Source organism: Syngnathus floridae, chromosome 10 (genome assembly GCF_059516105.1).
Source record: "Syngnathus floridae isolate MCC-2025c chromosome 10, RoL_Sflo_1.0, whole genome shotgun sequence".
Classification (NCBI taxonomy): Eukaryota; Metazoa; Chordata; class Actinopteri; order Syngnathiformes; family Syngnathidae; genus Syngnathus; species Syngnathus floridae.
In genome coordinates this window covers 3,241,844-3,265,636 of record NC_142422.1, presented here as the reverse complement: position 1 = coordinate 3,265,636, position 23,793 = coordinate 3,241,844, and the positions used below count along the sequence as shown (strand labels likewise).

The 23,793-nt window shown below is 43.1% G+C and overlaps 6 protein-coding genes across 22 annotated transcripts in view; 4 read left to right on the top strand and 2 right to left on the bottom strand.

Annotated features, from left to right (window-relative positions):
* Nucleotides 1-176: 176 nt before the first annotated feature.
* LOC148391861 (putative transmembrane protein 244) lies at nucleotides 177-13,668 on the bottom strand. 9 transcript variants are annotated; one of them, XR_015860904.1, is made up of 14 exons: nucleotides 12,545-13,668; nucleotides 12,341-12,405; nucleotides 9,941-10,024; nucleotides 9,638-9,813; nucleotides 9,130-9,301; nucleotides 5,239-5,416; nucleotides 4,746-4,831; nucleotides 4,565-4,638; nucleotides 4,352-4,477; nucleotides 4,240-4,284; nucleotides 4,062-4,167; nucleotides 3,672-3,802; nucleotides 3,371-3,449; nucleotides 177-1,624 (listed from the first exon to the last, which is right to left on the bottom strand). XR_015860904.1 is itself a non-coding variant. In XM_088387542.1 (12 exons), exons 6-11 carry the CDS (start codon nucleotides 5,269-5,271, stop codon nucleotides 4,073-4,075), a joined length of 459 nt encoding a protein of 152 aa, XP_088243668.1. In that variant the 5' UTR covers nucleotides 5,272-5,416; nucleotides 9,130-9,301; nucleotides 9,638-9,813; nucleotides 9,941-10,024; nucleotides 12,341-12,405; nucleotides 12,545-13,668; the 3' UTR covers nucleotides 177-3,449; nucleotides 4,062-4,072. The 9 variants fall into 9 exon arrangements, 6 of the variants coding, with proteins under 6 accessions (XP_088243668.1, XP_088243666.1, XP_088243667.1 ...); XR_015860905.1 differs by lacking the exon at nucleotides 3,672-3,802; XR_015860906.1 differs by lacking the exon at nucleotides 3,672-3,802 and having other exon boundaries at nucleotides 177-898.
* Nucleotides 413-4,006, top strand: sgk2b (serum/glucocorticoid regulated kinase 2b). Of its 3 annotated transcripts, none has more exons than XM_088387535.1 (12): nucleotides 413-1,047; nucleotides 1,453-1,528; nucleotides 1,600-1,669; nucleotides 1,765-1,790; nucleotides 2,016-2,073; nucleotides 2,143-2,226; nucleotides 2,320-2,451; nucleotides 2,660-2,772; nucleotides 3,022-3,241; nucleotides 3,316-3,471; nucleotides 3,538-3,624; nucleotides 3,693-4,006. In XM_088387535.1, the coding sequence occupies exons 1-12, from the start codon at nucleotides 981-983 to the stop codon at nucleotides 3,819-3,821; spliced, it is 1,218 nt and encodes a 405-aa protein (XP_088243661.1). In that variant the 5' UTR covers nucleotides 413-980; the 3' UTR covers nucleotides 3,822-4,006. The 3 variants fall into 3 exon arrangements, with proteins under 3 accessions (XP_088243661.1, XP_088243660.1, XP_088243662.1); XM_088387534.1 differs by having other exon boundaries at nucleotides 855-1,047; nucleotides 3,538-3,627; XM_088387536.1 differs by having other exon boundaries at nucleotides 897-1,128; nucleotides 3,538-3,627.
* Nucleotides 6,183-13,507, top strand: l3mbtl1b (L3MBTL histone methyl-lysine binding protein 1b). Of its 3 annotated transcripts, none has more exons than XM_088387531.1 (22): nucleotides 6,184-6,335; nucleotides 7,690-7,823; nucleotides 7,988-8,180; nucleotides 8,251-8,446; nucleotides 8,543-8,672; nucleotides 8,749-8,800; nucleotides 9,005-9,099; nucleotides 9,160-9,264; nucleotides 9,363-9,498; nucleotides 9,567-9,658; nucleotides 9,723-9,874; nucleotides 9,951-10,027; nucleotides 10,776-10,861; nucleotides 10,941-11,051; nucleotides 11,110-11,224; nucleotides 11,316-11,412; nucleotides 11,489-11,683; nucleotides 11,768-11,869; nucleotides 11,935-11,999; nucleotides 12,072-12,244; nucleotides 12,363-12,425; nucleotides 12,513-13,507. In XM_088387531.1, the coding sequence occupies exons 2-22, from the start codon at nucleotides 7,713-7,715 to the stop codon at nucleotides 12,639-12,641; spliced, it is 2,475 nt and encodes an 824-aa protein (XP_088243657.1). In that variant the 5' UTR covers nucleotides 6,184-6,335; nucleotides 7,690-7,712; the 3' UTR covers nucleotides 12,642-13,507. The 3 variants fall into 3 exon arrangements, with proteins under 3 accessions (XP_088243655.1, XP_088243657.1, XP_088243656.1); XM_088387530.1 differs by having other exon boundaries at nucleotides 9,951-10,054; XM_088387529.1 differs by having other exon boundaries at nucleotides 6,183-6,335; nucleotides 9,005-9,264; nucleotides 9,951-10,054.
* Nucleotides 13,669-13,822: 154 nt separating the features above from the next.
* msh5 (mutS homolog 5) overlaps nucleotides 13,823-23,793 on the bottom strand; it is a 16,735-nt gene continuing 6,764 nt past the window's right edge. Inside the window, exons 1-16 of one of the 4 annotated variants that reach the window (XM_088387524.1) lie at nucleotides 18,633-20,406; nucleotides 18,501-18,532; nucleotides 18,351-18,418; nucleotides 17,911-18,023; nucleotides 17,674-17,731; nucleotides 17,458-17,602; nucleotides 17,260-17,313; nucleotides 16,985-17,143; nucleotides 16,386-16,876; nucleotides 15,677-16,159; nucleotides 15,124-15,616; nucleotides 14,986-15,038; nucleotides 14,686-14,853; nucleotides 14,408-14,565; nucleotides 14,239-14,329; nucleotides 13,823-14,019 (exon numbers count right to left, since the gene is read on the bottom strand). In XM_088387524.1, coding sequence (XP_088243650.1) covers nucleotides 13,937-14,019; nucleotides 14,239-14,329; nucleotides 14,408-14,565; nucleotides 14,686-14,853; nucleotides 14,986-15,038; nucleotides 15,124-15,616; nucleotides 15,677-16,159; nucleotides 16,386-16,876; nucleotides 16,985-17,143; nucleotides 17,260-17,313; nucleotides 17,458-17,602; nucleotides 17,674-17,731; nucleotides 17,911-18,023; nucleotides 18,351-18,418; nucleotides 18,501-18,532; nucleotides 18,633-18,656 — 2,673 coding nt within the window. In that variant the 5' untranslated portion in view covers nucleotides 18,657-20,406 and the 3' untranslated portion in view covers nucleotides 13,823-13,936. Of the gene's footprint in view, nucleotides 14,020-14,238; nucleotides 14,330-14,407; nucleotides 14,566-14,685; nucleotides 14,854-14,985; nucleotides 15,039-15,123; nucleotides 15,617-15,676; nucleotides 16,160-16,385; nucleotides 16,880-16,984; nucleotides 17,144-17,259; nucleotides 17,314-17,457; nucleotides 17,603-17,673; nucleotides 17,732-17,910; nucleotides 18,024-18,350; nucleotides 18,533-18,632; nucleotides 20,407-23,793 lie in introns of those variants that run through there. The other 3 variants (XM_088387523.1, XM_088387525.1, XM_088387526.1) reach the window with 3 other exon arrangements.
* On the top strand, nucleotides 18,358-21,607 carry LOC148391860 (uncharacterized). Of its 2 annotated transcripts, none has more exons than XM_088387539.1 (3): nucleotides 18,358-18,546; nucleotides 19,874-20,005; nucleotides 20,509-21,607. In XM_088387539.1, the coding sequence occupies exon 3, from the start codon at nucleotides 20,523-20,525 to the stop codon at nucleotides 21,216-21,218; it is 696 nt and encodes a 231-aa protein (XP_088243665.1). In that variant the 5' UTR covers nucleotides 18,358-18,546; nucleotides 19,874-20,005; nucleotides 20,509-20,522; the 3' UTR covers nucleotides 21,219-21,607. The 2 variants fall into 2 exon arrangements, with proteins under 2 accessions (XP_088243665.1, XP_088243664.1); XM_088387538.1 differs by having other exon boundaries at nucleotides 19,866-20,005.
* The window catches only part of LOC148391859 (protein Bouncer-like), a 1,742-nt gene continuing 995 nt past the window's right edge, over nucleotides 23,047-23,793 (top strand). Inside the window, exon 1 of the mRNA XM_088387547.1 lies at nucleotides 23,047-23,476. Within this exon, the coding sequence (XP_088243673.1) occupies nucleotides 23,422-23,476 (55 nt within the window). The 5' untranslated portion in view covers nucleotides 23,047-23,421. The remainder of the gene's footprint in view (nucleotides 23,477-23,793) is intronic.

Below are 23,793 nucleotides of genomic sequence, written 5' to 3'. Positions count from 1 at the left end.
CAATCTAAACTTTGGCCTGTTGTCATGGTGACCAGCGCAGAGCCGTTTGTGACTGAGCAATTCCACAATGATTATTTTTATCATGAGTGAACACATACCACATGATCATCATAGAAAAAAAAAACGTTTACAGCACAGTTTCTACTGATCAAATCAGACTTTATTCCTCTAAAGAATTTCATCACTCGCAGTGGAAACTGAAAATAGCACCTATTCCTATTTTCATTCATCATGTGATCACACAAAGTCATAAAAGTGTAGTTATGTAATCCAGCCAATAAAACTGAAATATTTCAAATGATGATTGTGAGGGAAAATGTGTGGTGTGCTTGAACCAAATGTAGTAAACAAGTACAAACGCTAAAATGGTTTTAATCATAAATCACAACGTGGCCTAGAAATGTTGCAGACAGGTCCAGTGGATCCTTTGGCATGCAACGGCTACATGAGACTGATACTGACTTGTTAAATGCCGTTACACTAGGTCATGACCTATTAACTATATTTAGTCTGCAAAGGAGATACTATTCTACTTTCTTGAATTTCAATAAAAACAACACTGGGGGTGCTGGCAGACCCAATGCACGAGTATTTCAACACCAATATTTGTACTGTACACTTAATAAAAGAGATATTTTAAAACCGAAACAATTGTTTAAGCTAAACCAATGAGAACAGGTTTGAATACAAATTGGACACTACTACAACTTTTATGTATTTTCTAGCTATTTCCAGATGTTACAGCAACAAAAAAATAATTTAGATTGCATATCATACAGCATATGTCAATCAAAATATGTGCACTCACGTACCTCACTCAAACTGTGGCCTTTTATGATGATGCCCATAAATCCCGATTGTCAGTGAACGCACCACTCCCGTTCATTTGAGTCGAGGTCTGTCAAAGGAGCTCAGAGTTAGTTTGAGACGAGCTGTGATTATTTCGCTTTAAACGCCCGTCATTTTATTATTTCATCCGCATGACTTTGACTCACGACCGGGCGATGACCTACGCCAAAATGAGGAGGCTTGTGTCATTTTTCTCAGGTAAGGCGGTTACTGTACTTTTAATTCGCAAGAGTGACGTCATTTCGAGGACATGAATGATCAGCACGTCATGCAAAGATGGTTATTACAACTTGCATTTAATGACTTAGTCTTTACTAAACGCTGCTTCTGATATAAAATGACATTTTGAGACTTAGATGGGACATTTTTAAATTACTCATTGGGCACATTTGTACCTTGCCCCATTTGGCTGAAAACAAAAGAATTAGAATTTAAACTAATAATCATATTCCTCATTATAAAAGTAAACTAGAGCTCTCATTAATAAAGTCTAATATTGTTAAAAAGCCTCTCATTACATGTTTTGTGTGCTGAATTAAATACGGCAGAGGGCACTGGGCAGCAAAGTGATAAATTGTTACATAACTAACTTTCCACTTTCAGCTCTACACAAGGTGAGAAAAACTCTCTTCAAGGACGTAATACACAAACTTTCCCCCTATGAACCACTTTGCCAGCAGTAAGTTGCCATTAAAATATATATTAAAAAACATTACGACAATTGTTATTCCATTGACCTCTCATTTAAAGCCAGGACACCAGGAAGGTTCCTCACCTATGGAGCAAAATCAGGGAGAAGACAAAAGACAGAGGGAACGCGGTGAGAATGGGATGACACAAAGATAGCAGAGTATTGACAGGAAAATGAAACTAATGATGACTTCTTAACCTTTTGTGTATTTTCTGTCTCATCAGTGCTCGCTAAAGTCTCAACCCCATATGTGAGTATACTGAAGGTCAAGAATAGATTGAATGTAAAATTTGGGTCACACTCTATACCATGTAAGACACACCCACAAGATTTAAAAAAAACTTTCTGGTGTCATCTAAAAAAAAAAAAAAATTCCAATCTCTATGCTATGATAAGGAGTCTATAATTCAGCCATTCTATCCCAAAATGTGGCTTTATTTATTCATAAAATTAATATTTATTATTTGTCTTCCAGGATGAAACCATCTGATTTTGATTACCTCAAAGTTATCGGCAAAGGGAGTTTTGGAAAGGTAGGCTTTATTTTTATTTATTTTTTTTGCATGTGTGGGTTTTGTTCATCACTCGATTCTTCGAATTAGGTCCTGCTGGCCAGACACAGAAAAGATGGCGGCTACTTTGCTGTGAAAGTATTACACAAACAGACTGTTGTTATGAGGAAGGAGGTAAACTATTTTCCGACAATAAATACAAAAAGCGGGTGTTGACTCGTTGTATCTTCCTCTGTTTATCTCACACTGTCGTTCCTGTATTTGCAGCAGCAACATGTGATGGTGGAGAGGAGCGTTCTACTTAAAGGACTTCAACATCCATTTTTGGTTGGACTCCATTACTCCTTCCAAACACCAAACATGCTCTACTTTGTTGTGGACTATGTTAATGGAGGCGAGGTAAATATCCGCAACCACTGGCGGAGCTAGAATTTTTTTTCTCTCCTTGGGGGGGGGCAGGGGGCAAGGATATTGTCAACATCTACAATAAATGTTGATGAATATTTAGTATGTATTTTCTATGGGGGACAAATGGAAATGTGGAAAAACAAATTGTGAAAGTGTCTGCAACATTCTCAGCTGTTTTCATTCATTTGAACCCTTTCAGCTTTTCTACCACCTCCAGCGAGAGGGTCCATTTCCTGAAAGCAGGGCTGCTTTTTACGCTGCAGAAATGGCAATGGCGCTGGGCTACCTTCACGCCTTAGACATTGTCTACAGGTAACCTTAGTGACTGGCTAATGGGAACAACATTTGCAAACTCTAACCCTCAGAAATACGAGGCAGCTAAACTAACCACTCACCCCACCTGGAGTAATAATTTATTACCTGAATAGCTCTCAAGCTGTCAATCAAAATTAAGTATTTAAAGGTGAAAATTTAATAATGAATCTCAGTGAGTGTAATTTACTGGCCATTATTTTTTTAAACATGGTCTTTGGTGAAGCAGTTATTTTTACATTTTTACAGGGACCTGAAACCGGAGAACATTTTGCTGGACAGCGAGGGACATGTGAAGCTGACCGACTTTGGACTCTGTAAAGAAGGTGTGGCCTTGGGTGGGCTCATGCATACATTCTGCGGGACTCCGGAGTACCTCGCCCCAGAAGTGCTCCAGGGTCACACGTACACTCCCGCAGTGGACTGGTGGGGACTCGGCAGCGTCCTTTTTGAGATGCTATACGGACTTGTGAGTGTTTTTTAGCAATGCAAACTATATTCTATTTTCAAATTCAACATCTTTTCTCGTTTTCGGTGTGTCAGCCTCCGTTTTACAGCAATAGCAAAACAGTGATGTTTGACAAGATACTCAACGCACCTCTTTGCCTGGGTAGTGGAACATCTGAGGCGGCCTGCTCGCTATTAAAGGGTTTACTGGAGAGGAAGGTCTCCAGACGCTTGGGGGAAAGGCGTGACATAGTAAGAGACATCTTGAGATTTTAAATATATAAACAATCACAATGAAATTAATTTCTCGTATATCAGGTGGAGCTGCAGGAACATCCGTTCTTTGCGTCCATCAACTGGGATGATCTACTTGCCAAGAAAATCACACCTCCCTTCATCCCCAATGTGGTAATTTTACATTTTAGATTTTTTTTTTCATATACTTAACTTACCATTATGATCTGCCTTCGCAGACGAGTCCTTGCGACATCAGCTACATCGACCCCGAGTTCACGTTACAGCCCGTGCCCGCTTCCATGAATGACAGAGATGGTGGGACGAGTGAAGCCTTTGTAGGATTCTCCTACATGAACACTACATGAGCTACTTTCATCAAGTGGATGGAGCAGCAGTTGTACAAAGTATTTATTTTTTTTCTATGTCACTGACAGTGTCGTGGCTCACTCGCCTGAATGTGGATTTATTTTTCGTAATTTCGAAACGGGGAACGTTATGTTGGTTGAATTGAGCGATGTATAACGCCAAAATAAGTAAAGTCTCTTGAGAATGTCCAAATACTTTTTAGATCCAATAATGAGGAAACATCAATGAACAAAACGTACCTTTCGGACATTTAATAGACGGTGAACGTAACATAGCTTTTTTCATCCTGGCATGCAAAGTAAGCAATCAGCTGACCATTGCAGATCATCAGAAACAAGCCGCTACCTGTGGAAGAACAAAGAGAAAATCTCATTTATGCACATTTATACATTAAAAATCGGGTTTCGTTAATCTCACCTAAGGCCAACCACCACTGCCATGCCAGGGGAAACTCCAGCATGACTAAAAAATGAAATATAGCTATAATAATTATATAATAAGCTTCATAGCCTACCTTCACCCAACTTACCAAGGCTGGTGATGAAGATGTGCAGACAAGTGACCGTGAGAGCGTAGTCCCACACTCTCCTCTTCACCACAGCGGCAAACAGCAAGCCACTGCTGAAGTAAGTGAGCTCCAAGGACAATAGGTTAACTGGCACGCAAAGAAAAAAAAAACAGTCAGGGTAGACGATCTGGTTTGTTGGGTAACATCCTGGCTAACTGCCTTCTGTGAGCTCACCCAAGTATTTCGAGACAGAATCCTCCGGCTTGGTCTTAAAGTCGAAAGGGATCCGTCCATCGAAGTCATCCAACCTATGTTAAGTTGAGTTCCAAATAATATCCAAAGATGCACATGAGAGTAAGTGTTTTTGAGTTGACTATGATTTATCTTTAGGTTCATGTGAGTGAGGTCTTCTCACCTGAAGGCACCGAAACAAATACTGCAGATCATGTAAAACAGAGAGTAGAAGATGAGCAGGCAGAGCAGCAGATTGAGGAATACGGTCTGGTGATTGGAAACAGAGATGTTAATGCTAATTAAAAGGGAAAAAACATCTATAAATCTAATTACGTTAAATATGTATTCATTTCTATTTTTTTGTGACAGTTTTGTTTGGTAAAGTGCCACTGGATATTTGCAAAATAGGCGCCTTGGGTTTTGTAACATTTCCTCTAATGTAGCTAAACGGGGCGTCCAAAATATTAGGCACAGCTCTCAGTATAATCTCTAACAATGGCAGTCAATGAGAAGAAAGCATTATTGTGCATTTGATCCTCTTAGGTGTAGGTGTGATTGCTTCTCTGTCAAACCCCTAACCTGCAAAATGCTATTCACATCCCAATATGACGTCACTGGCACTGCCATTGTAAAGCTGAAATGTCAACATTTCGAGTTGTGTTTGGCTGTTTTACCTTCGTGTCGACCGCTTTGCTTTTGAATGCCATTTCATGGTGTCTTCGCGTCAGCACGATAATGCGTGAGCCGTGAGGTGAGGATGGCTGCGGGGATTGCAGTCCAAATACACCGCCCCCCACCTCATCACCCTGATCCTCCCGTCATCCGCTCTCTTCTACGGTCATCTACCGCCACCTACAGGCCAAACCATGACACGACCGAGCGTGAGCCGCCCGCTTCTCTTCACTGCACTAAAATGAACTCACCTCACCCCAGAAAAAAAGCAGCACGGCCCTTTGTTCGATCAAATCACATGTTTCAATCACAGAATGCACAAAATAAACACACGACGCGTGTTTTGAATGCATGTAAACAAATCGCCGTGATTCTACGAGCGAGAGCGCGTCGTAGCGATTTGCAGCCATTATGGACGATCGTGCAGGTTAAATGAGGATACTTTGGGTACATGTACAACTAAGCAAGCGAAAATAAATCATCTGTGGGGGGTTAATTCATTCGTTTTGAGACGTTTGTACCCACAATGAGAGCTAGTAACTGTACTCGGGTTACGTTACGAGCCCGACGCGTTGCGTAAGAATTAGACGCTATGTACCGTTGTTGTTTTGTTCGACTTTTTCCATTTTGTAAGGGGGCAAGATTTCTTTCTCCACATGCATCCACATAACTGCACATGTGCTGCGCACGCGTTGCTAAATAACACGTAAAATCCGAGGGATATAGCATGTGAGCGTTCACAAGGTCAGATTCCACTGCACCGCCGTGCATTAAGTATAACATGAAGATGAGATGAAGTAGAATATGACGGAATTGCAGTTTGTTGTTAACGGCAGACAATGCGAACATGCAACCGTAAATAAGCTCGCTCAGGTCGACCGGTTGCACGTATGTGACGACGCCCGTGAAAGTGACTCCCCAGTGGGCTGTGTGGAAAGCGCACACCGGTCAAAGCGTGTGTATGTGCGCGTGTGTTGCATTGACCACTGATCGTAAAGTGAACTTTTTTTTTTTCCTTCGAACACAAACTTGTCGGTAGCGCATCTTCCGCGCATGCGCAGCCTCCTCTGCTTGAAATAAGAGTTAAAAGAGAAACGAGGTGAGTTCCACATTTTTGTTTAAAAACACAATTCTTTACTAAGGGCAATTTAATTGTAAGTTAGGGACGCTTTGTTTGAATGAAATCCGATGTCGTTTCTGCACGCAGGCGTCAGTTTGCGTTATTTTCTCTACTCCGGTTTGTGAAACGGTGAGAATAAATCGTTTTTCAAGTTTCTATTGAAGAATTTAATCGTGGAACAATGCTGAATGTGGTGTCAGTTGCGCATTGTTATTATCAGTCTAAATGCTGATGTGAGGTATATTGGTAACGTCTTTTTGCTATTGTTATTAACCGGGAAACTTATTTATTACGGCTTGCCCTTAGCTGGCTGCATCCTATCCCCATGCTAATGCTAGTCAGAGCGAAGCTAGCTGACAGTTAGCTTTGTGTCGGCGCTAAGCTAGCCGAGCTGGGGCTGACATTCCGTGACAACAAAGTGCAGAAAATAATCGAGGCGACGGAAAACAAGCCGCCGGGAATTTACCGGGCGAGCGTCGGCCCTTGTTCGACGCCCCTGCACGGCTCATGTGTGTTGTTTCGAGGCGTAACTTGAGTAATTTACATAGTTTAGAACGTGTTGGTTGGCCTCTTCCCACCCCCCCACTGCTCCGCCATTTTGTACCAAGACGAATGCTAATCACGGGGCGCTCTTGCCTCCACTTTTATTTATGGCAGGAATAAAAAAAAACATAAGCAGCAGTGCACTAAGTCAAACTTAACACGCACGTATTGGCCCACCTACGTTAGTTACTTTTCTTCAGGTTGAGGCCCTTAAACCGCACAAAAACATCATCTTATTCCCAGCGTTGACCCTGCGTCAGGACTAAAACGTTATATCGCAATAGAAATCAGATTAAAACGATGACAAGTTGAACTAGTCTGCGTGGAAAGCTGCGTTCTTTTAGAAAGTGATAAATAAACCGAGCCGTCGCTTGTTTAGGTAAAAGCAAAGAGACGTCTTTAAGAGATACTGTTAAAACGAGGAAAATATGAACTTATGTGCTTAACTCCAAGTCGGGAGCTGTTTTCTTGTGTTTACCATTAAACGGGGTGTTGATTTGCTCTATTGGGCCGCTTTGTCAACGCAATTCCCTGCTAGTTGGCCAGCAATAAGAGTCTTATTAGTGAATGTTTTGTGTGGAATCCAAGTGCATGGTGGATCATGCGAGCCAACACACAGTCGCCATCAAGCGGTGATGTTGCAAATTGCTGTTTACAAGTGCAGGTCGCGTTTGCATGCCAAGTCAATGCGGCCACTGACAAGCAATAAAGTTAAAAGGGACAATCGAAGGAGTCGAAGCTATATATGCATTTTCAGATTTTGTTTTTGTTGCTGTATTTCTGTCTTTAGTTGTAGATTTGTAGGGATCTGGAATGGCTGACACTCCACCCAGTGACGGTCCTTCACAAGGTGCTGAATTTGACATGATGGGCGCTCTGGACTGGAAGGATGGCATTGCAACGTTGCCAGGAAGTGACATCAAGGTGAAGAAAATTAGTTTAACTAGTTTACATTGTGGACAAGGAGTTAGCACGACTGCCTCATGGTTCATTTCGGGGTTTTGTGTCTTGGATTTGCTCTGAGTGTAAGTGCCTGGTTGTTTCTTCAAGTCAGCCTGAATCTAATTTGTGTTCCTTGTGTTCTTTAGTTCCGCATGACAGAGTTTGGCACACTCGAGATTGTGACAGACGTAGAAATTAAAGGGCAGCCGGCGCCTAAAAAGGAGGTTTTGGACCCGGTGCCATCTCACAGTCCCACACCTCCACCTGAGGGTCAATCGCAGACAAAAACAGCACCCGCACCAGCTAATAATATTCAGCCGGCATCCACTCAAGGGAAAGGTAAATATCATTTAGAGTGGTTCTTTGTATTTGCCCTGCCTGTTCCCACCCATTTTTTTTTTCCCTACAGCCGCTGGACCTGTTGTCCTGTCTTTGGAGGAGACCCCCACACTTGAAAGTCCCAAAGTGGAAGTCGGTCCAAGTGTGGAAGTTGGCCCAAACGGGGAGCTTATTCAATGCCGAAGCTGCGGCAGTCAAGTTGCCCGAGATTCTCTCCTACAGGGAAAGTTCTGCAGCCCAAACTGTGCCCAACCCACCAGTGGAAGGTACAACTCACATGCCCACGTGTATTTTTTCCCCCTCACTTTGAACTGCATTTATTTCTGACAAGAACTTTTTTTTTTAATAACTTTCCTGTCCAGGTCATCTCCTGGAGAGCCCCGGGAGAGCCAAGTTGCTGAAAGCGAGACCTTAGGTAAACGCGTGCGTAAAAAGAGAAAAATCTACATGGATTCTGGTGATGAGGAGGAAGACAACCAAGAGGAACCAGAGGTAAGAAACGTCCACTTTCCAGAGTTGCAACATCATGTGTGACAACAACGTGGTCACCAATTTTCTATTCTTCCAGGAGAAAGCCAAAACTACCAAAGGCAGGAGAGGAGCCAAAATAGCCAAACTTGGTACGTTCTGATGAGGGCGTGTCTATAAATTATCCCTAGAATCAAGTCTAACAATGCTTATTTACGCTTCAAGTACTTTATTTACAAACCATCATGGTCCATTACGCGAATTTTAATTAACAGCATTTGAGCTCTCAAATGGGCCAATTAAGAGACAATGTGGTTATCTACTGCCATCGCCGTTCATTTCTATTCGTGTGACAGCTACAGCCCCACCGAACAAGAAGCGGGCATGGAGCTGGCCGGCCTACCTGGAGGAGGAGCGTGCCATTGCTGCTCCTGTCAAATTGTTCAAAGAGGTACCACAAAAAAAAAAAATCTTCTCCTACCTCGACCAATCGTGCGCGTTCCTCCTGCAGTATCAGTCGGTTCCTCAAAGCCGGAACAGCTTTAAGGTGGGGATGAAGCTGGAGGGGCTGGATCCGTGCCACCCGTCTCTCTTTTGTGTGCTCACCGTGGCAGAGGTAAGGCGGACGTTTGTTTAATCCGATGTTTCCTAACCTGTATCGAGCCAAGGCATATTATTTTACGTTAAAAAAATGAACTGAAACCGTATCAACAGATCCAAGGCTATCGAGTGAGGCTTCACTTTGACGGCTACCCGGAGTGCTACGACTTCTGGGCCAACGCAGACTCGTGGGATTTGAAACCGGCAGGCTGGTGTGAGAAAAATGGACACAAATTATTGTTGCCCAAAGGTAGTCACTTAGACGCACATGTCAGCCATCTTTTTTTGGGGGGACGTAAACATCTATTTGTCTATTAGGTTGTAAAGACGGAGAGTTCAACTGGAGCATGTACGTGAAAAACTGCAGAGGTCAACTGGCCCCTAAGCACCTCTTCAAGAGCCTCAACACCGTGAGTGGCGCTCGCCGTCGGCAACCCGACCCGCTGCCATTCCGACCCGTTTCCGCGCTTTCAGTCGGTGACTCCCTCCGGATTTCGAGCGGGCATGAAGCTGGAGGCGGTGGACCGGAAGAACCCGTCGCTGATCTGCGTGGCAACCATCGCAGCTGTGGTGGACAACAGACTTCTCATTCACTTTGATAACTGGGACGACGCGTATGATTATTGGTGAGATGAAATAACTGATTTGTGGTGGTTGAATAATTTATTCCCTGATTTAATTTGTGCTCTCACCTGTGCGTAGGTGCGACGCAAGCAGTCCATACATCCATCCGGTAGGCTACTGCGAGGAGACCGAGCTCACTCTGACCACTCCAGCTGGTAAGACACAGAGCAAGACACATGTGGGTCAGTATCAACTACTTTGCTGTTCTGTAAGGCCAAACTAATTCATCATTGCCTGCTGCCTTGCTTTTAACATGTTGATTTGATTCTGAAGGCCAAAAGATTCCGAATTAGGCCACTTTTTTTTTTTCTTCATTGCTATTTCTTAAATGGGTATCATTTGGTTGGAATGGACGCAAGGTTTTTTTTGTTGCATTTTTAAATAATATTCTTGACTTTGTTGAACAGTTTTGAATATTTTGTATCATTTTTAAGGAAGGGCCTTGGTGTAAAAACATTTTGAACGGGAAACAAAGGCGTCTTTGTCTTTTGCTTCTAAAATATACCCATTTAGCAAATAAACACTCACTCACTTCAATTATTTTGGGCTTGCGTTACACTCACGTTTGGAATACGATCCAACGCAAGAACGTATCAAAAATTCTGCCTTTACATAAACATAATATTCAGTGGTCGAGTCTGCACTGCATTATAATGAGAGGCATGCCTATATTTAGCTGCAAACGTATGACAAAGGTTTGATGCAGCTAAAAAGGCAAGTGAATTTTTGATACAGCTTTGGTTAGTTGGATTGCTCAAGTGTATCTAATTTTGTGTAGATCGCCATTAGTTTTCTTTAACCTTTCGCAAGTTACAAATGGTAGGAACGCATGCTGCAGTCACTGTACACATAGTTGTTAACAAAAGTTCACGACAATGTTTTTGTTAAATTTGCTTTCACCAGAATATAAGCAACCTAAGAGTTTCTCCTGGGAGAAATATTTGGAAGAGACGGGCACACAGGCTGCTCCTGCTCGGGCTTTCAAGCCGGTAGGGTGTTTTTTGGGAAATTCAGTATGCATCTAGTTTATAGCGAAGTGTTTTAATAATAGCTTTTTTTTTTTTGCAGAGACCTCCACATGGCTTCCAGGTGGGAATGAAGTTGGAAGCTGTGGACAGAAGGAACCCCATGCTCATTCGTGTGGCCACCATCGCAGACACGGAAGACCATCGGCTTAAGGTAGAAAATGCACGCCGACTCTCGAAATCACACTAAAGCACCATTCACCATCTTTTAGATCCATTTCGATGGCTGGAATCCAGATTACGACTTCTGGGTGGAGACCGACTGCCCTGACCTGCACCCTGTAGGCTGGTGTCATAAGACTGGACACTCTTTGCAGCACCCTAACAGTGAGAAACTTATCTTACTGTTCCTGTCAGCGTCCAACAAAATGCAAATGGCAACTTTTTTTGCTTGACTTCTCTATAATTGTCTTCCCAGGTTCTAATGATGTGAGTCCTCCAGGACAGGGATGTCCCACCCCAGGATGTAACGGAGTCGGCCACGTCAAAGGACCTCGTTATGGAACACATTACACGTCAGTCCTTTCATTTGAGATCTTTTTGAATCGCCTCATTCATTTGCGGACTCAGCTTAAGTCTGGCCATGTGCAGTCAGGTGAGCTGTCCCTACTCGGAGATGAATCTAAACAAAGAGAGCCTGCTCCTAGACCGTCTCAGCGGCGAGCGACCCCTCGTGCTCAGCGGCGCCCTCCCCCGCGGGCGGCGCCTCGAACCCAACTCGACTACTCCCACGCAGACCGCCTCCACGCCAGAACAGCCCGAGGCAGCCGACAACTCCCACACCAAGTTCGTCCCAATAGTGCTCCTCTTTGTGTTTGACATGCAGCACAATGAAGCCTGTACCTGACATTCAGCTGTCTCTGTTGCTAGGAAACCACTAGAGGTGGAAGCTGAGATTTCAGTTCGCAGTAGCCAGCCAGAGCCACTAGGAGGTGCCAGTGAGCAAAACCAAAATGGAACCAGACTCAAAAGGTTAAAAAAAAAAAAAAAAAAAGTTACACAAATGAAATTCTAAGCTCTATCATTGTTCCTTTCAGGACTGCTTCGGTTCCCAAATATCTGAAAATGCACTACGTGAAAGAAGAGTCTGGTGATGGTAAAGGTTTGTGTCCTTTAAGTATGCAACTTGCATGATGGCAGTCACTAAAATGTCTCTTGTCCTCTCTCGGCACAGCATCCCCAGATTCCATTTCCCTCCAGCAAGCCCTTCACGAGTCAGTGTTCTCCCCCGGCGTGTCTACCGCTCCCCCCCACCGGGTGGCGCTATGCTGGGACAAACACTGTCAACTGCTGCCTGAGGTTCTGGGCCTCACCGCCAAGAGAGTGGCGGGATGGAGCACGGAGGAGGTCGGGTTTTGTTAAATCATCCTTCTATTTTTATTTATTTTTTTGTCAATGTCAGATAACTGCAATCTACATGCAGTGTGGAATGGGCTTGCTTACCTTTTGGATGTTTTTCAACCAGGTGTCCAGTTTTGTGAAAGGACTCCCAGGGTGTAAAGAACATGCTGCAACATTTAAAACAGAGGTAAGGCAAACATTCTCAAAAATTTTTTTGGAGAGTGATATAGTTGATATGTTTTGTGGTGAAATATATTTATTTTATTTCCTCAAGCAAATAGACGGCGAGGCCTTTCTGCTACTCACCCAAACAGACATCGTCAAGATCCTGTCCATCAAGTTGGGCCCCGCCCTGAAGATTTATAACTCCATCCTCATGTTTAAGAGCGCCGATGAAGAGTAACTAAGGACTCCCAACAGAAACGTTTACAGAAAAGCCATCCGCTATCATAAGTTGCTCTCTTCTCAATTGACTTAACAACAGGGGAGAATTCTTTAATTGTATTGTTTACTGACACATCAATTAACAGACACCTTGAAAAATGTTCCTGGCATAGTTTGTGAATTGTTCCCAAAAAAATGTCAGAGCTTTCAAAGCTGGTTAACCAAGCACTTTAGTTGCTTGTGTTTTTTTTTTTTTTTTAATGAATGGCACTATGTTTTTTTTTTTATTCTCTCTCTCCATTAGAGAGCAAGTGAAAGCTGAGAACAGTATCAATGACTTTTTTTTGTGAAGGGTGGGGATTTTTTTTTCCCCCTCCCAACAAGGGCCACTTCATTTTTTTATGAAGTCCTCAGAGGGCGGTTTGAAAGTTAAAAACCATGCGGACAAAGGTTTTTATTACTGTACATACATATGGAAAATTTCAGGTTGTATTTGTTAGAAGTGCACGGCGGGCTGTAGGCCTTCCCCTCACTGGTCTAACTGGTGATTAAGAAAATTCCTGGTTTATAATTCTCGTTGTTTTCATGGCACATGAATGTTTTAAAAAATCTTTTGCCATTATAAATAGAATGCAGCTACACAAGGATTTGCTCCTGCTTGGTTATGCAAAGATTGAAGGCGAAGAAAAATGTAAAAAAAAATGTTGACGAGGCAACAAACCGTCGGTCATCAGTTTGGAATGTGTTACATCGGTGCGTGTTTATATGCAAACAGCTTTTTATTTATGTATTCTAATTTAAGGATTAATGGTATGCCGTCTTGGCTCTAAGGAGTGTGTGAGTGCTTGCGCAAGTTTGGGTATGAAATAAATGAGATGCACACTCCTTGACCTTTAATTCTAACACACGCTGACACTAAACACAAACAATATAATATTTAGGTTTCGAAAGCTGCCGAGTCTAGGTCACAGTGACAGTATTTTTTTTTTTAAATAAGCGTTTTAAGATGCCTTTTATTTTGAAATTATTTCTGTTTTGATAATTTGGTATATGCTGCAATTGAACAGCTTCAAAGTTGAAACTGGGGATTTAATTTATTTTTTTCTAGCCACGCTTCAAAACAACATCAGCAATGTGAGTAGGCTACACAAGTTTTATATTCCCAGTATCAAACACTAGGAGCTAATTGAATAGCACTGATGAACAGTATACATATTTATTCCTCAAGTCTACAAAGGCAAAAGAGCCGCATCGAAGAAATTCATATAAAATAGTTAGAAAAAAATGTTCATGTTGTTGTGACTGACCGACACTTCAGTCTGGGGTCTCTGTGAGGATCCTGTTAAAGCAGAGGAATGCGGGCTGCTCCGCCAAGTTTTGGATGCTGTAGGCGTGGCCTGTATGGGAAAAGCAAAAGGGAAGAGACGACCAAATGAATCATAAAAACTGGGCTGCCCAATTGCCCTTAATGCAAAAGTGCAACTGAACTGCATATGTTTAAATCCGAGTGTTAGTTTCAAAAGCCTATTTTGCGACTCCAACCCTAGTTAGAAACTCAAACCCTAAAAATTGTTGGCAACCAACCCAGAATAAAAAATGCATCTAAAGTGACTTACCACACGGTATCGTGAAAGAATTGCCTGCGTGCACAAAAGATTCGACACAGTCAATGTTCAACTTGACGCAGCTTGTTAGTAGGAAAAATACCTTTTGGGGGGGGGAAAGAAAAAACAATTTTATTCACTGTTTTTCCCAATATTTAGACGAAAAAAAAAAAAATCTGACCATGGTAGCGCTGTGGTCTACCCACAAAGGTTTCTTCATGAAAGAGCTCAGCAGCATCTTCCCATGAGAGGAGTTCGAAAGATGCACGTCCTCCACGATGCCCATGGTTCCAGTTTTGTGGCAGTACCAGTCAAACTGGTCAGGAGAAACTGCCAAGTCTGCAAAGAAAAATTCTTGTGTTTGGTAAAAAACCCAAAAGGCTATTGCGTTGACCACCATTTGTTGGTCAGTAAGTTCATCACAGTACACATACCAATTCAGAAACAAAAAAACTAAACTGGTCTTACTCCTGTTAACCTCTCGTATCAGGGTCGTGGAGAACAGATGTTGGAGCCACTCGGTTAAGTCGTGCTTGTCCCTGGCCCGGAGGGTGCACGGCGTAAGGGGAGGGGCACACAGGTCGGTAACGGACAGCTCGGCATGGAGAAGTCTGGTCGATGGGAGGTCTGGAATGAAGATCAGTCGCCGCTTAATTAACACCAGAACGTGTGTGTTGATTAAAAAAACTCAATTTTATTCATGGAGTTAAAATCACTAACAAATATAAATGTCTCCAACTTAACGTGGATCAAACTTACCTGCATCATCGTGTGCGTCCAGTTCAATCATGGACGCCGGTCCGCTTTGTAACCTGGCCGCCGCCCCCAAAAGACAAAAATCGTGAGCAAAGGAGATGAACATACCAAGAGTGATTATCTGCTCAGCGCTTTCCTTACATGACCTGTGACGGACTTGTGCCGTCATCCCGTAGGCTCCCCCGATTTTCTTCCAAAGTAAAAGTCCCCCCGTTGCTGGGACTCGCACAATCGGGAGCGTAGACTTGCACGGTGACTTTGTGACTCGGAGCGGCACCTCTCTTGACAGGTAAGGTCCGGCTGGAGACGTCCACAATGGGATCCGCTCTCCTCGTCTGCTCTTCGTCCTCAGTGCTGGGCAGTGCCTGGCTGGCGCGCTTGTCCGATTTTGATGGTGGTCTGCTTAGTCTGGCTTTTGTTTTCTTGTCGAGTTTACGCCTCTCCTGACTCGGATGAAGAACCTGTTCTGGCTCCGCCTCCTTGGGCGTGACCGTGGCCTTCCACCACTCACTGGGCGGTCTTCTTGGCCGTTTGAACGACGGCTGCTCGAGAAATGTGGTTGAAGCCCATTGGATGGGCGGGATGGACGTTTTCTTACCGGTGCGCTGGTACACTTGCTGGAATATTTGATGCTCTGGAAAACACCAACATTTGGTTGGACGGACGGAAACGGCTTTGGGTGTTTGTATCGTACCTGACTTGCGGCTGTGGTCTCGCTGGTTGGATACCGGAGGACTGAAAAGCCGAGGAGGATCCGTGGTTTCCTCTTGCTCCTGATGATCTGGTCGTTCTGCTATATCAGAGGTTAGCTCACTGGCAGATGGTTTCAGCAGGGCTTTCTTCTTCTTCTTCAATTCCCTCTTCTTGGTGTTTTGCACATCCTTCTTGGTTGTACTTTTGAGGACATCCTTGGGCTTGGAGGATGACGCCGGCGCGGCCTTGGGCGGTTCTCCCCGGTTGGCTTTTGGCTTCTTGACGGGGCGAGTCTCATTTCTCACCTCGGGCTGCTCCTCGTTTTGAGGCGAGCTCACCCACCACTCTCCGGGCGGGTTTCTTCTCCTTTTGCCAAGCACCTGATGCCACTCGGGGGAACTCCCGCTCGGAGCAGATTGATGGTTTTGTTCAACTGCTGGGGCCGGCGAATCCTCAGCAGGGTTCGGCTTTCCCGAGTCGAGATCTGAGGGACAAAAAAAACGCACTCGTCGACTTATTCAAAAGCAATGTGGTGGTGAACATATGATAAAGTTTAATTATTATGTATTATATTACCATTGATTTGTTTTAATTCATAAATACAAGCGGTTAGATTCCTTTTAATTTTTTAATTATTCAGAAAAGTTGATATTAAATCAAAATAAAAGTTTTCTGCCCTAGCCAACTTATATGATCGCTAAAATTCTTACCTTCCAATTCAACAGCTTGACGCTGTTCACTGCTGGGCTCCTGACGTCGTTCCTTAGTCCGCTTGACCTTCGCAGCCGGCCCACTGCTCTCGGGATTTTTTCGTCTGGCTTTTGAAGACGTCTTCACCTCGGATGAAGGCCGGACACTCTGGTCATCTGTCGAGCTGTCGGCCGCCACTTGGGGTTGCTCGTCGGCCATCTTACGTGGATTCTTTTTGTTGGTGGTATTGCGACGCTTTGGCTCCTTTTTTTCTCTCTGTGGAGTTTTTTTGCGGGCTGTCTGCTCTTTGAGTAAATTCTTGCTTGAATGCTCCGTTTCCAGGCAGCTGTCCATCAACAGGCCTTTGTCACTTTTGGACTCTTTCTGCGGCTGCTGCTTAAGGGTCCGTTTAGTGGGAATGGAAAAGAGAATAGGATCGTCGTCCTCCAAAATCAGGAAATCCTCCTCAACCTCGGGAGGGGGTGTGGGTGCTTTAACCGGCGTCGGGGTTCTTCTGAAAGTATGGGAGATCTTATTCTTTGGGATTTATCCCATTACAAAGTCACTATTTCCATGCAATGTCATATGTGATTAATCGGGAAAAGTCCAATTAACTCACAATTTGCTTTTGGGCTGACTGGATTCTCGAACCTTCTGCAGGAAGGCCCAGATGTTTTTTTTGACAGGGAGCTGCACGCTCTCCTCTGTGGACTTTCTGTGAAAGTCCTCATGATCCTCCTCAGCAGTGGACGTACTCGGCTCCTCCTGAGCTGATTTGCTAATAAAATTCAAAAAATATACATGATGACATCACAAGAAGAATCATCAGTTTTTTTTTTTAACCACCTTTTAATTATAATCTGGGCAATTCAATCCAAAAGCCAAATTACCAACCTTGATGCTTGCTTCTGGGAATTCTTGTCACTGACAGTGGGACTTTCTTTATGGCTGGAAAGAGATGGATAGTAAATGAAATTCACATTTCACCATGTTTCCCCACCTTCATAGTAAAAACATTTCAGGACATACAAGTAGACAAACAGCGCTAAGAAATAGCCAAAACAAAAACTGTCTTTATCAATCACTTCTTACTTGTCGGAGGCGAGCGTAATCGTCAAAGTGTTTCCTCCACAGTCGCCCAGGATCGGCGACAGCATTTCGCCTTTGTCATTAGTCTCCGCCTGTGCTGATGTCAGCCCTGTGTTCTCCTCTAGTGGGCTGGATGTCTTCACATGTCCTTTGGAAAAAATATTTAAAATGGTCTGAGACAAAGTTGCATGATGAAACAAAGCCTAGTGAGCTTCTTACCAATGTCTAGTTCAGGACTTGGCGAGCGTGTCGCAGGATGGAATAATTCTTTGGGAGACTAAAGATACAAAAGGAATCATTTTTAGTTCAATTTAGTGGAAGACCTGACTTAAGATATATTTTTTGGTTTGCCACAAAAATCTAATCTGAATCTCTTTTTAACCTCTACTAGTTTATTTTGCGAGACTCAAACCTATTAGATTCCAGCTCCAAATGTGTGTTGTGACTTTTATGTACCATTGCAGGTTTCGCCTTTACAGCTTGTGGCGTAGCACGTCTCGCCACATCGTTTTCTTCAATATCCGACTCCGAGAGTTGGACAGTTAAGGGGAGTACATGAATCGGAGAGTCTGTGCAGAACAAATACATGAATATCAATGCATCGAATCAAATGTTGATCATATTGATACAAATGAAGAGATGTCATTTTTAATGTGATTATTGTTTCACTCGAGCAGACAAAAAACACACAACATGAAAATTAAAATCCAATCAGAAATAACCAGTTTTATTTAGAAAACGACACGTTACAAGGTTGAGTCTTATGGTTCAGTTGTAAACTAAATTGATCACATTAAAAGAAAAACTTTATAGCACACGACGTGAAACAAACGTGTAAAACAAAAGAAAACGTACCCAAGTCATCAAACAGAAATAACAACAAAGCGTAAACATACCCACGTCATCAAAGATCCTGTCAATATCTCCGATTGACAACCTGCCTCTCCATTTTTCTTTCGGTGCACTAGAAATATTAGGAACATATTTCGCCCGTTATTTTCAACGAATTAAAAATAAATGCAATTTTTATTGACTAAATAACTTACTTCTTATAGCAGAGCTTCTTCCTTGCTCCACTCTGCTGACAGACAGGTACGTTACTACCACATTTAACTAGTACTAATTGAAGTTAGTGGCCCTTTTTCACAAAAGTAAGACACGATTATACGTTAACTCACCTTAAACTGACGGGCGTCTTCCATTTCTTGTACCCCAGTTGTGGTTTAGCTCGCTAGCTAGCTAGCAGTTAAAACGACTGTTTCGGAATCCGCGTAAACGTTTTGTCGTCACACCATCCAAAAAACCGGGCTTTTTTCTTCTTTCTCAAGGAGTGAAGCATAAGTTAACGTTATGCTGACATTACTACAACAACAAAAATGGCGCCGTTTTGTTTGAAACATAACCGCGCAAGCGCGTATCCTGTGGCGCGTGTTCTCTTTGCGTATTTCCGGCAGACACAAAACGTTGCATAGCGGCCATGTTGGAAGGGGCAACATTCCCATTAAAAGCATTATACCCAGTGCAATTAAGTCGAGAAAATGCTCATTTTTAACCCATATTTACGAGGTTTACATTTTCTTATTATATCAATACAGAATACACAAAACAAAAAAGGCCTGCCCTCCTGTAAATGGTAGTTTTTTAAAATAAATAACAAAGCACTGCATATGCAAATTCAAGTCTTCATAAAATCCCATGATGATGCATCTGTGGGTGGTTTTGAGAGCCACTGCATTGTCCTGTTATGAGGAAAGTGGATCCATTGCCAACATTTTCCTAACTGAAATGTTGGCAGTGGATCTTCAGCACTTGTCTGCTCGGTTATGACGCATGCTTCAACGTGCCGGGTCATCATAACTTGAACCCTCTTTCGGTCAAATAGACCTTTTAATTTTCCCACTCCCTATTGCACCCTTAAATTTGTGAACATTAGGAAATAAAATATGATATATATGAAATATCGATACTAGCTCAACTGATTTGTTTTGCACAACTCCAAACCTTCAGTATTAAACAAATGGAAGAAAAAGTACATTTGTCTATAAATTCAAAATCATAATTCAATTAAGTGGTCTAGGTCAATTAAGGGTGGGCAAACATTGATGTAAGATCCAATACAATTTGGTTTTACATATATATTCTTAAACTATGAGCACACACGAGCTTTGCTAAGATCCTTTTTTGGGGTTAAAGTCCATATTTTTACATCACTGTGAACGTGTCAAGCACCAAGAATAACACAACTCACCGTGGGACTGCCCCTGATTCCCACGACCCCTCCTCCACACACACACATGCACACACACACATATGCGCTCATAAGCACACAGAGCGAGAGGAGGCAATGCAGCTTTGCACCACTTTTGTAAGACAGTTACTTCCTAGAATTTGAAAAAAAAAAAAAGCTTCAGTTCAACAGCGGCGTGGAACGCGGCAAGGAGCAGAAAGAAGTCTCCATTTGAGAACGAAAGATGTTGGAGTGGAGAAACGCAGGAGGCAACTGATGCTTGTTGAGTGAAGGACCATGATTTGCATCGAGGAGCAAAACAAGGTAAGTAGGCAATTTTTCCAACATTATTTTTTTATAAACACCGGCAATGCAGCTAAGAGCACATTGATGGCTACATCACGCTCACCCTTGAAGCACCACTTCTGCTGCTTGGGGCTAAATGATGACTTGGCAATGTCTGCGGTAAAGTGAGTGTCACTGAAAGGGGTCAAATCATGTCCAGTGAGAGAGGAAAATTATAATTCCCACGACCAGGAAAAGTCGGAAAAATGTGTTTACCGAAATGGTAATCTTGCACCTCTCCAACAACTTGTTGCAATTTTCACTTTACTTGCTAATGTAGTCATCCTTTCTACTTTGAATGTTCCCGTCTGAGGTAAAGAGATCCTGCTGCTGCTCCACGGAGGACAAGCATCTCATTAAGTCAGCACATGTCCTATTAAAGCAGCTATTTCCTGTTGTGCCCTCTCCAAAACCCACATCCCCCCCCCCCCCCCCCCCCCAGACACACTTCCTTCCTAAAGCTACACACTTTTGTTTTGCAGTTTGGACCAAGAGGATGACAGCTGCCAGCAGCCCCTCTTCCCAGTCGTCACAAGTGGACTGCGTCCTGCCATGTCACCGGAGAAAATTCAACTCCAGCCAGACCCGACTTCGCCTACGCTCGGCCCCGGGCGCGTGGTTAATAGTCGGCGTGTTGGTGGTGGCGCTGGGGATGTGCGTGGCCATGGCTGGTTACGTGGCGTCGCCGCCGAGGCACTTCGGTGCCCTCAGGTCCACCCCCAAGGACAAGATGAAACTGGCCGGGCCCATGGTCATGGGCGTCGGGTTGTTCATCTTCATCTGCGCCGCTAGCCTGCTCTACGAGAATCGGGATCGAGAGATCCACATGCTGAAGAAGTGTAAAGACCCTGAGGACAGGAAGGGAGACTGGGAGGACTGGCAAGAACAAGCTATCTTCAGTGGGCAGAAACAGTGGGAGATGAGAGACGAGGAACAGGATAGGAGCCTCTACCCTCCTTCTTTGTCTTGCAAGAACATTGAGGACATCAATAAATCACTGCAACGTCATCTAGATGCAGAAGACGAAGCTGAGAGGGAGGGCAAGTCGACACTTGTGGCTCAAGTTCTGCACCACCAGGAGCCAAGTCCTCATTCGTCTTCCCTCGGACATTCCGGTCCTCACCCCTCCGCCTTCCCAGACAAGTCCAGCAAGAATAACACACGGACCTGCTCTGCACTCCCCGAGCCTTGATCATCTTCATGGGAGTGCGAGGAACGCTATCTTCCTCGAACACATGTTTGTCTTGTAAATGTTTGGGCGCCTCAAAGAGGTGCTGCATTCCAAATTTTTGGACAAATTCCATATGGAACTTAAGGGGTCGGCGGGTTGAGCTTTTCAGTTGAAGGTTTAAAAAAAAAAAAAGTCTGGTGACCTCTTTAAGTGTGTCATCTACTATTAAAAAATATATATTTGAGATAGCGGGTATGCCAAAATCGGACCATATTGTTTTGACATGCAGCTTTATTTATTTTATTTTCCGTTCATGCAGTGAACCTGGAACTATTTATCTTTGCACGACTTTCCGTTCAGAACAAGTTGTGACAAATTCTATATCACCAATAAATGCAGATATAAATATATATCATTTTCAGGGCTACTCGTACTGTTGTAGTTCCTAAAATACTTCCAAAGGCGGGAAACTGCAGAATTCAGTTTAACTTGTTTTTAATCGTTTTTAATTATCATTTATCGTTTTTCCGGTACAAAAGAATCTAAAGACTCACTTCTAACGATTCTTTTTTGGTCTCACCGACTCAAAACTTTTTTTCTTCTTCCTTCCCGACCATTTTAGGACTTTTTCCAAAACGTATTTCACATCAGAGGATCCCACACTTCACTATTTACTTCGGCTTTTCTCGGACAGGGTTCAGTTTAAGAGGATCAGGCAGATTAGGTGCCAAATCAGTCTACATCTTATCTCAGGCGTACTATAATCTTTCGTCTTTATCTGAGGAAAAGGTTTCTTGGTCCAAAACGAGATGCTACGTCAAGGCTACACTCCTCTCACTCCACACCTACAGCCTGGCTATAAATACCAGCCGGGGCTCTGCTTTCTTTAAATTCACAATGTCCGTCTCTTTTTCCCTTTAGTGTGGTCAAGCGGGTGTTAAAGAATTTCAATTATCGCTTGGATGGAAAAGAAGGATGGCATTTAAAAAGAGGGAGAAGAGTGGGGGAATTCCGATGAGGCTATTGAGTTTTCCCTGACGCAGCAGAAGCGGGCTCTCCCGCTATCTTGACCTTTTCACGCTATGCTTTCTTTAAAAATCCAGCAGGTGAAGCGCTTGACGCCGCCACATGGAGTTTAATAGTTGCTTTAAGCTCAGGGAATTTTTTTTCCCTCCCGTTGAAGTGTACAAGTCATTTGCATGCCTCCAACCCGCTAGCGCAGCGGAGGCTTTTTTGTGTGGGCAGGATGCGATCATTCTGCGGCAGCGCGAAGTTCCGAGCGCATCTTGAAAAAAGCTGCCAGGCATTCACACAACTCAAGTGATTCTCAGCGAGAGATGTGTGACACCACGGGATATTCAAGAATTCCCTTCTGAAGATGCCGTTAAGAAAATTTGTCATGTCCCGGATCTTATTGTAAATCTCTTATGCCCCGCCCACAAAAATTGTGGTCATGCTGCTCTGAAAATACTTTTTATTTTCCCCCACATCACTACTTTATTTTGTTTTGTATGGAATTCTTCTCCACCCACCATAGCAAATGTTTCCCAGCAGACTCTCTTCCATCTCCGTTTAATCGCTTCACATCAAATTTAAAGGCAGTAAAAATAAAAATGGACTGACTGGACTTTTCAGCATTGGTTGCTTCTGCAATACTAACTTGAAAATGCTCCACTAGTTATGTAAGCAATGTATTTTTCATGCTGCATTGTGAATCAAACTGTGTGTGTGTGTATTAAGCAGACGGACAGTAGGACGTAAGCCTCTTAAGTTAGCGCTGACTCAGGACACATGCAGTTATGCTGCTCTGAAACAGACACACAATCCGTGAAAAAAAAAAAAAAGGTGTGATGGCGAGAAGCAACCAGGCTGAAAATGTTCATTTAATTTCGCCTACAACCGAGTCAGTTTGGTATAATGAGGGACAAGCTTTGGCGTCATCCTCCTCCTCATCCTCACGAAGCTTCAAATGTGTCATTTCTACTGTGTCGCACATGTCGGAAATGCTAATAAACCAAATGGCGATTATGCTAATTAAGTAGAACACAACATCTTTAATGTAATGGTCGGGTAGTAGGACAAGTTTTTTTTTTTTAGGTATCCAGCACCTGATTAGTGGTGATGAGAAAACAGAGGCATCACTAACGACTAATCCAATTTGAAACTCTCAGCTCGACTTTGCAGCCGTCGCAGTGGAAAGAACAGGAAAAGTATCCCGCAGACAATGAGAGGACTAATGTTTTTTGTTTTGGCAATTGTGATGTTCTCGTATGCTCAAGGTAAGACAACATCTGGAAATTAGTCATCAACAGGCCTCAAGTCACAAAATTCTAGCGGGAGCAGCCTGCTGGTTATATTAGTGTTAGTAAAATAACAGTTGTGTTTAATCCTATCGGAGAACTTTCATTTATGGTTACATACAGAAAGTCATTTTAAGTTCATTTTAATATAATTTTAGGTGCAAGTCTAGAGCAGACACGGGGAAAATGTCAAATATTGTTTTTTAAATGTATTAATTAATTTACTCGGTCCAGATATTTATCAGATCTGTTAAGATTGTGATATTTCAAGGTTATAAACAATTATTGTGTTATTG

Excerpts from the sequence above, each read along its gene's own strand:
- sgk2b (XM_088387534.1), top strand. The coding sequence starts at position 981 with ATGACTTTGACTCACGACCGGGCGATGACCTACGCCAAAATGAGGAGG. Across the intron at positions 1,048-1,452 it reads GCTTGTGTCATTTTTCTCAG|CTCTACACAAGGTGAGAAAA; the intron begins GTAAGGCGGTTA and ends TTCCACTTTCAG. Across the intron at positions 3,242-3,315 it reads TTGAGATGCTATACGGACTT|CCTCCGTTTTACAGCAATAG; the intron begins GTGAGTGTTTTT and ends TCGGTGTGTCAG.
- LOC148391861 (XM_088387542.1), bottom strand. The coding sequence starts at position 5,271 with ATGGCATTCAAAAGCAAAGCGGTCGACACGAAG. Across the intron at positions 4,478-4,564 it reads TTCTGTCTCGAAATACTTGG|TTAACCTATTGTCCTTGGAG; the intron begins GTGAGCTCACAG and ends TTTGCGTGCCAG. Across the intron at positions 4,168-4,239 it reads GCAGTGGTGGTTGGCCTTAG|GTAGCGGCTTGTTTCTGATG; the intron begins GTGAGATTAACG and ends GTTCTTCCACAG.
- l3mbtl1b (XM_088387529.1), top strand. The coding sequence starts at position 7,713 with ATGGCTGACACTCCACCCAGTGACGGTCCTTCACAAGGTGCTGAATTT. Across the intron at positions 8,447-8,542 it reads GCCCAACCCACCAGTGGAAG|GTCATCTCCTGGAGAGCCCC; the intron begins GTACAACTCACA and ends TTTCCTGTCCAG. Across the intron at positions 11,225-11,315 it reads CTCTTTGCAGCACCCTAACA|GTTCTAATGATGTGAGTCCT; the intron begins GTGAGAAACTTA and ends TTGTCTTCCCAG.
- LOC148391860 (XM_088387539.1), top strand. The coding sequence starts at position 20,523 with ATGACAGCTGCCAGCAGCCCCTCTTCCCAGTCGTCACAAGTGGACTGC.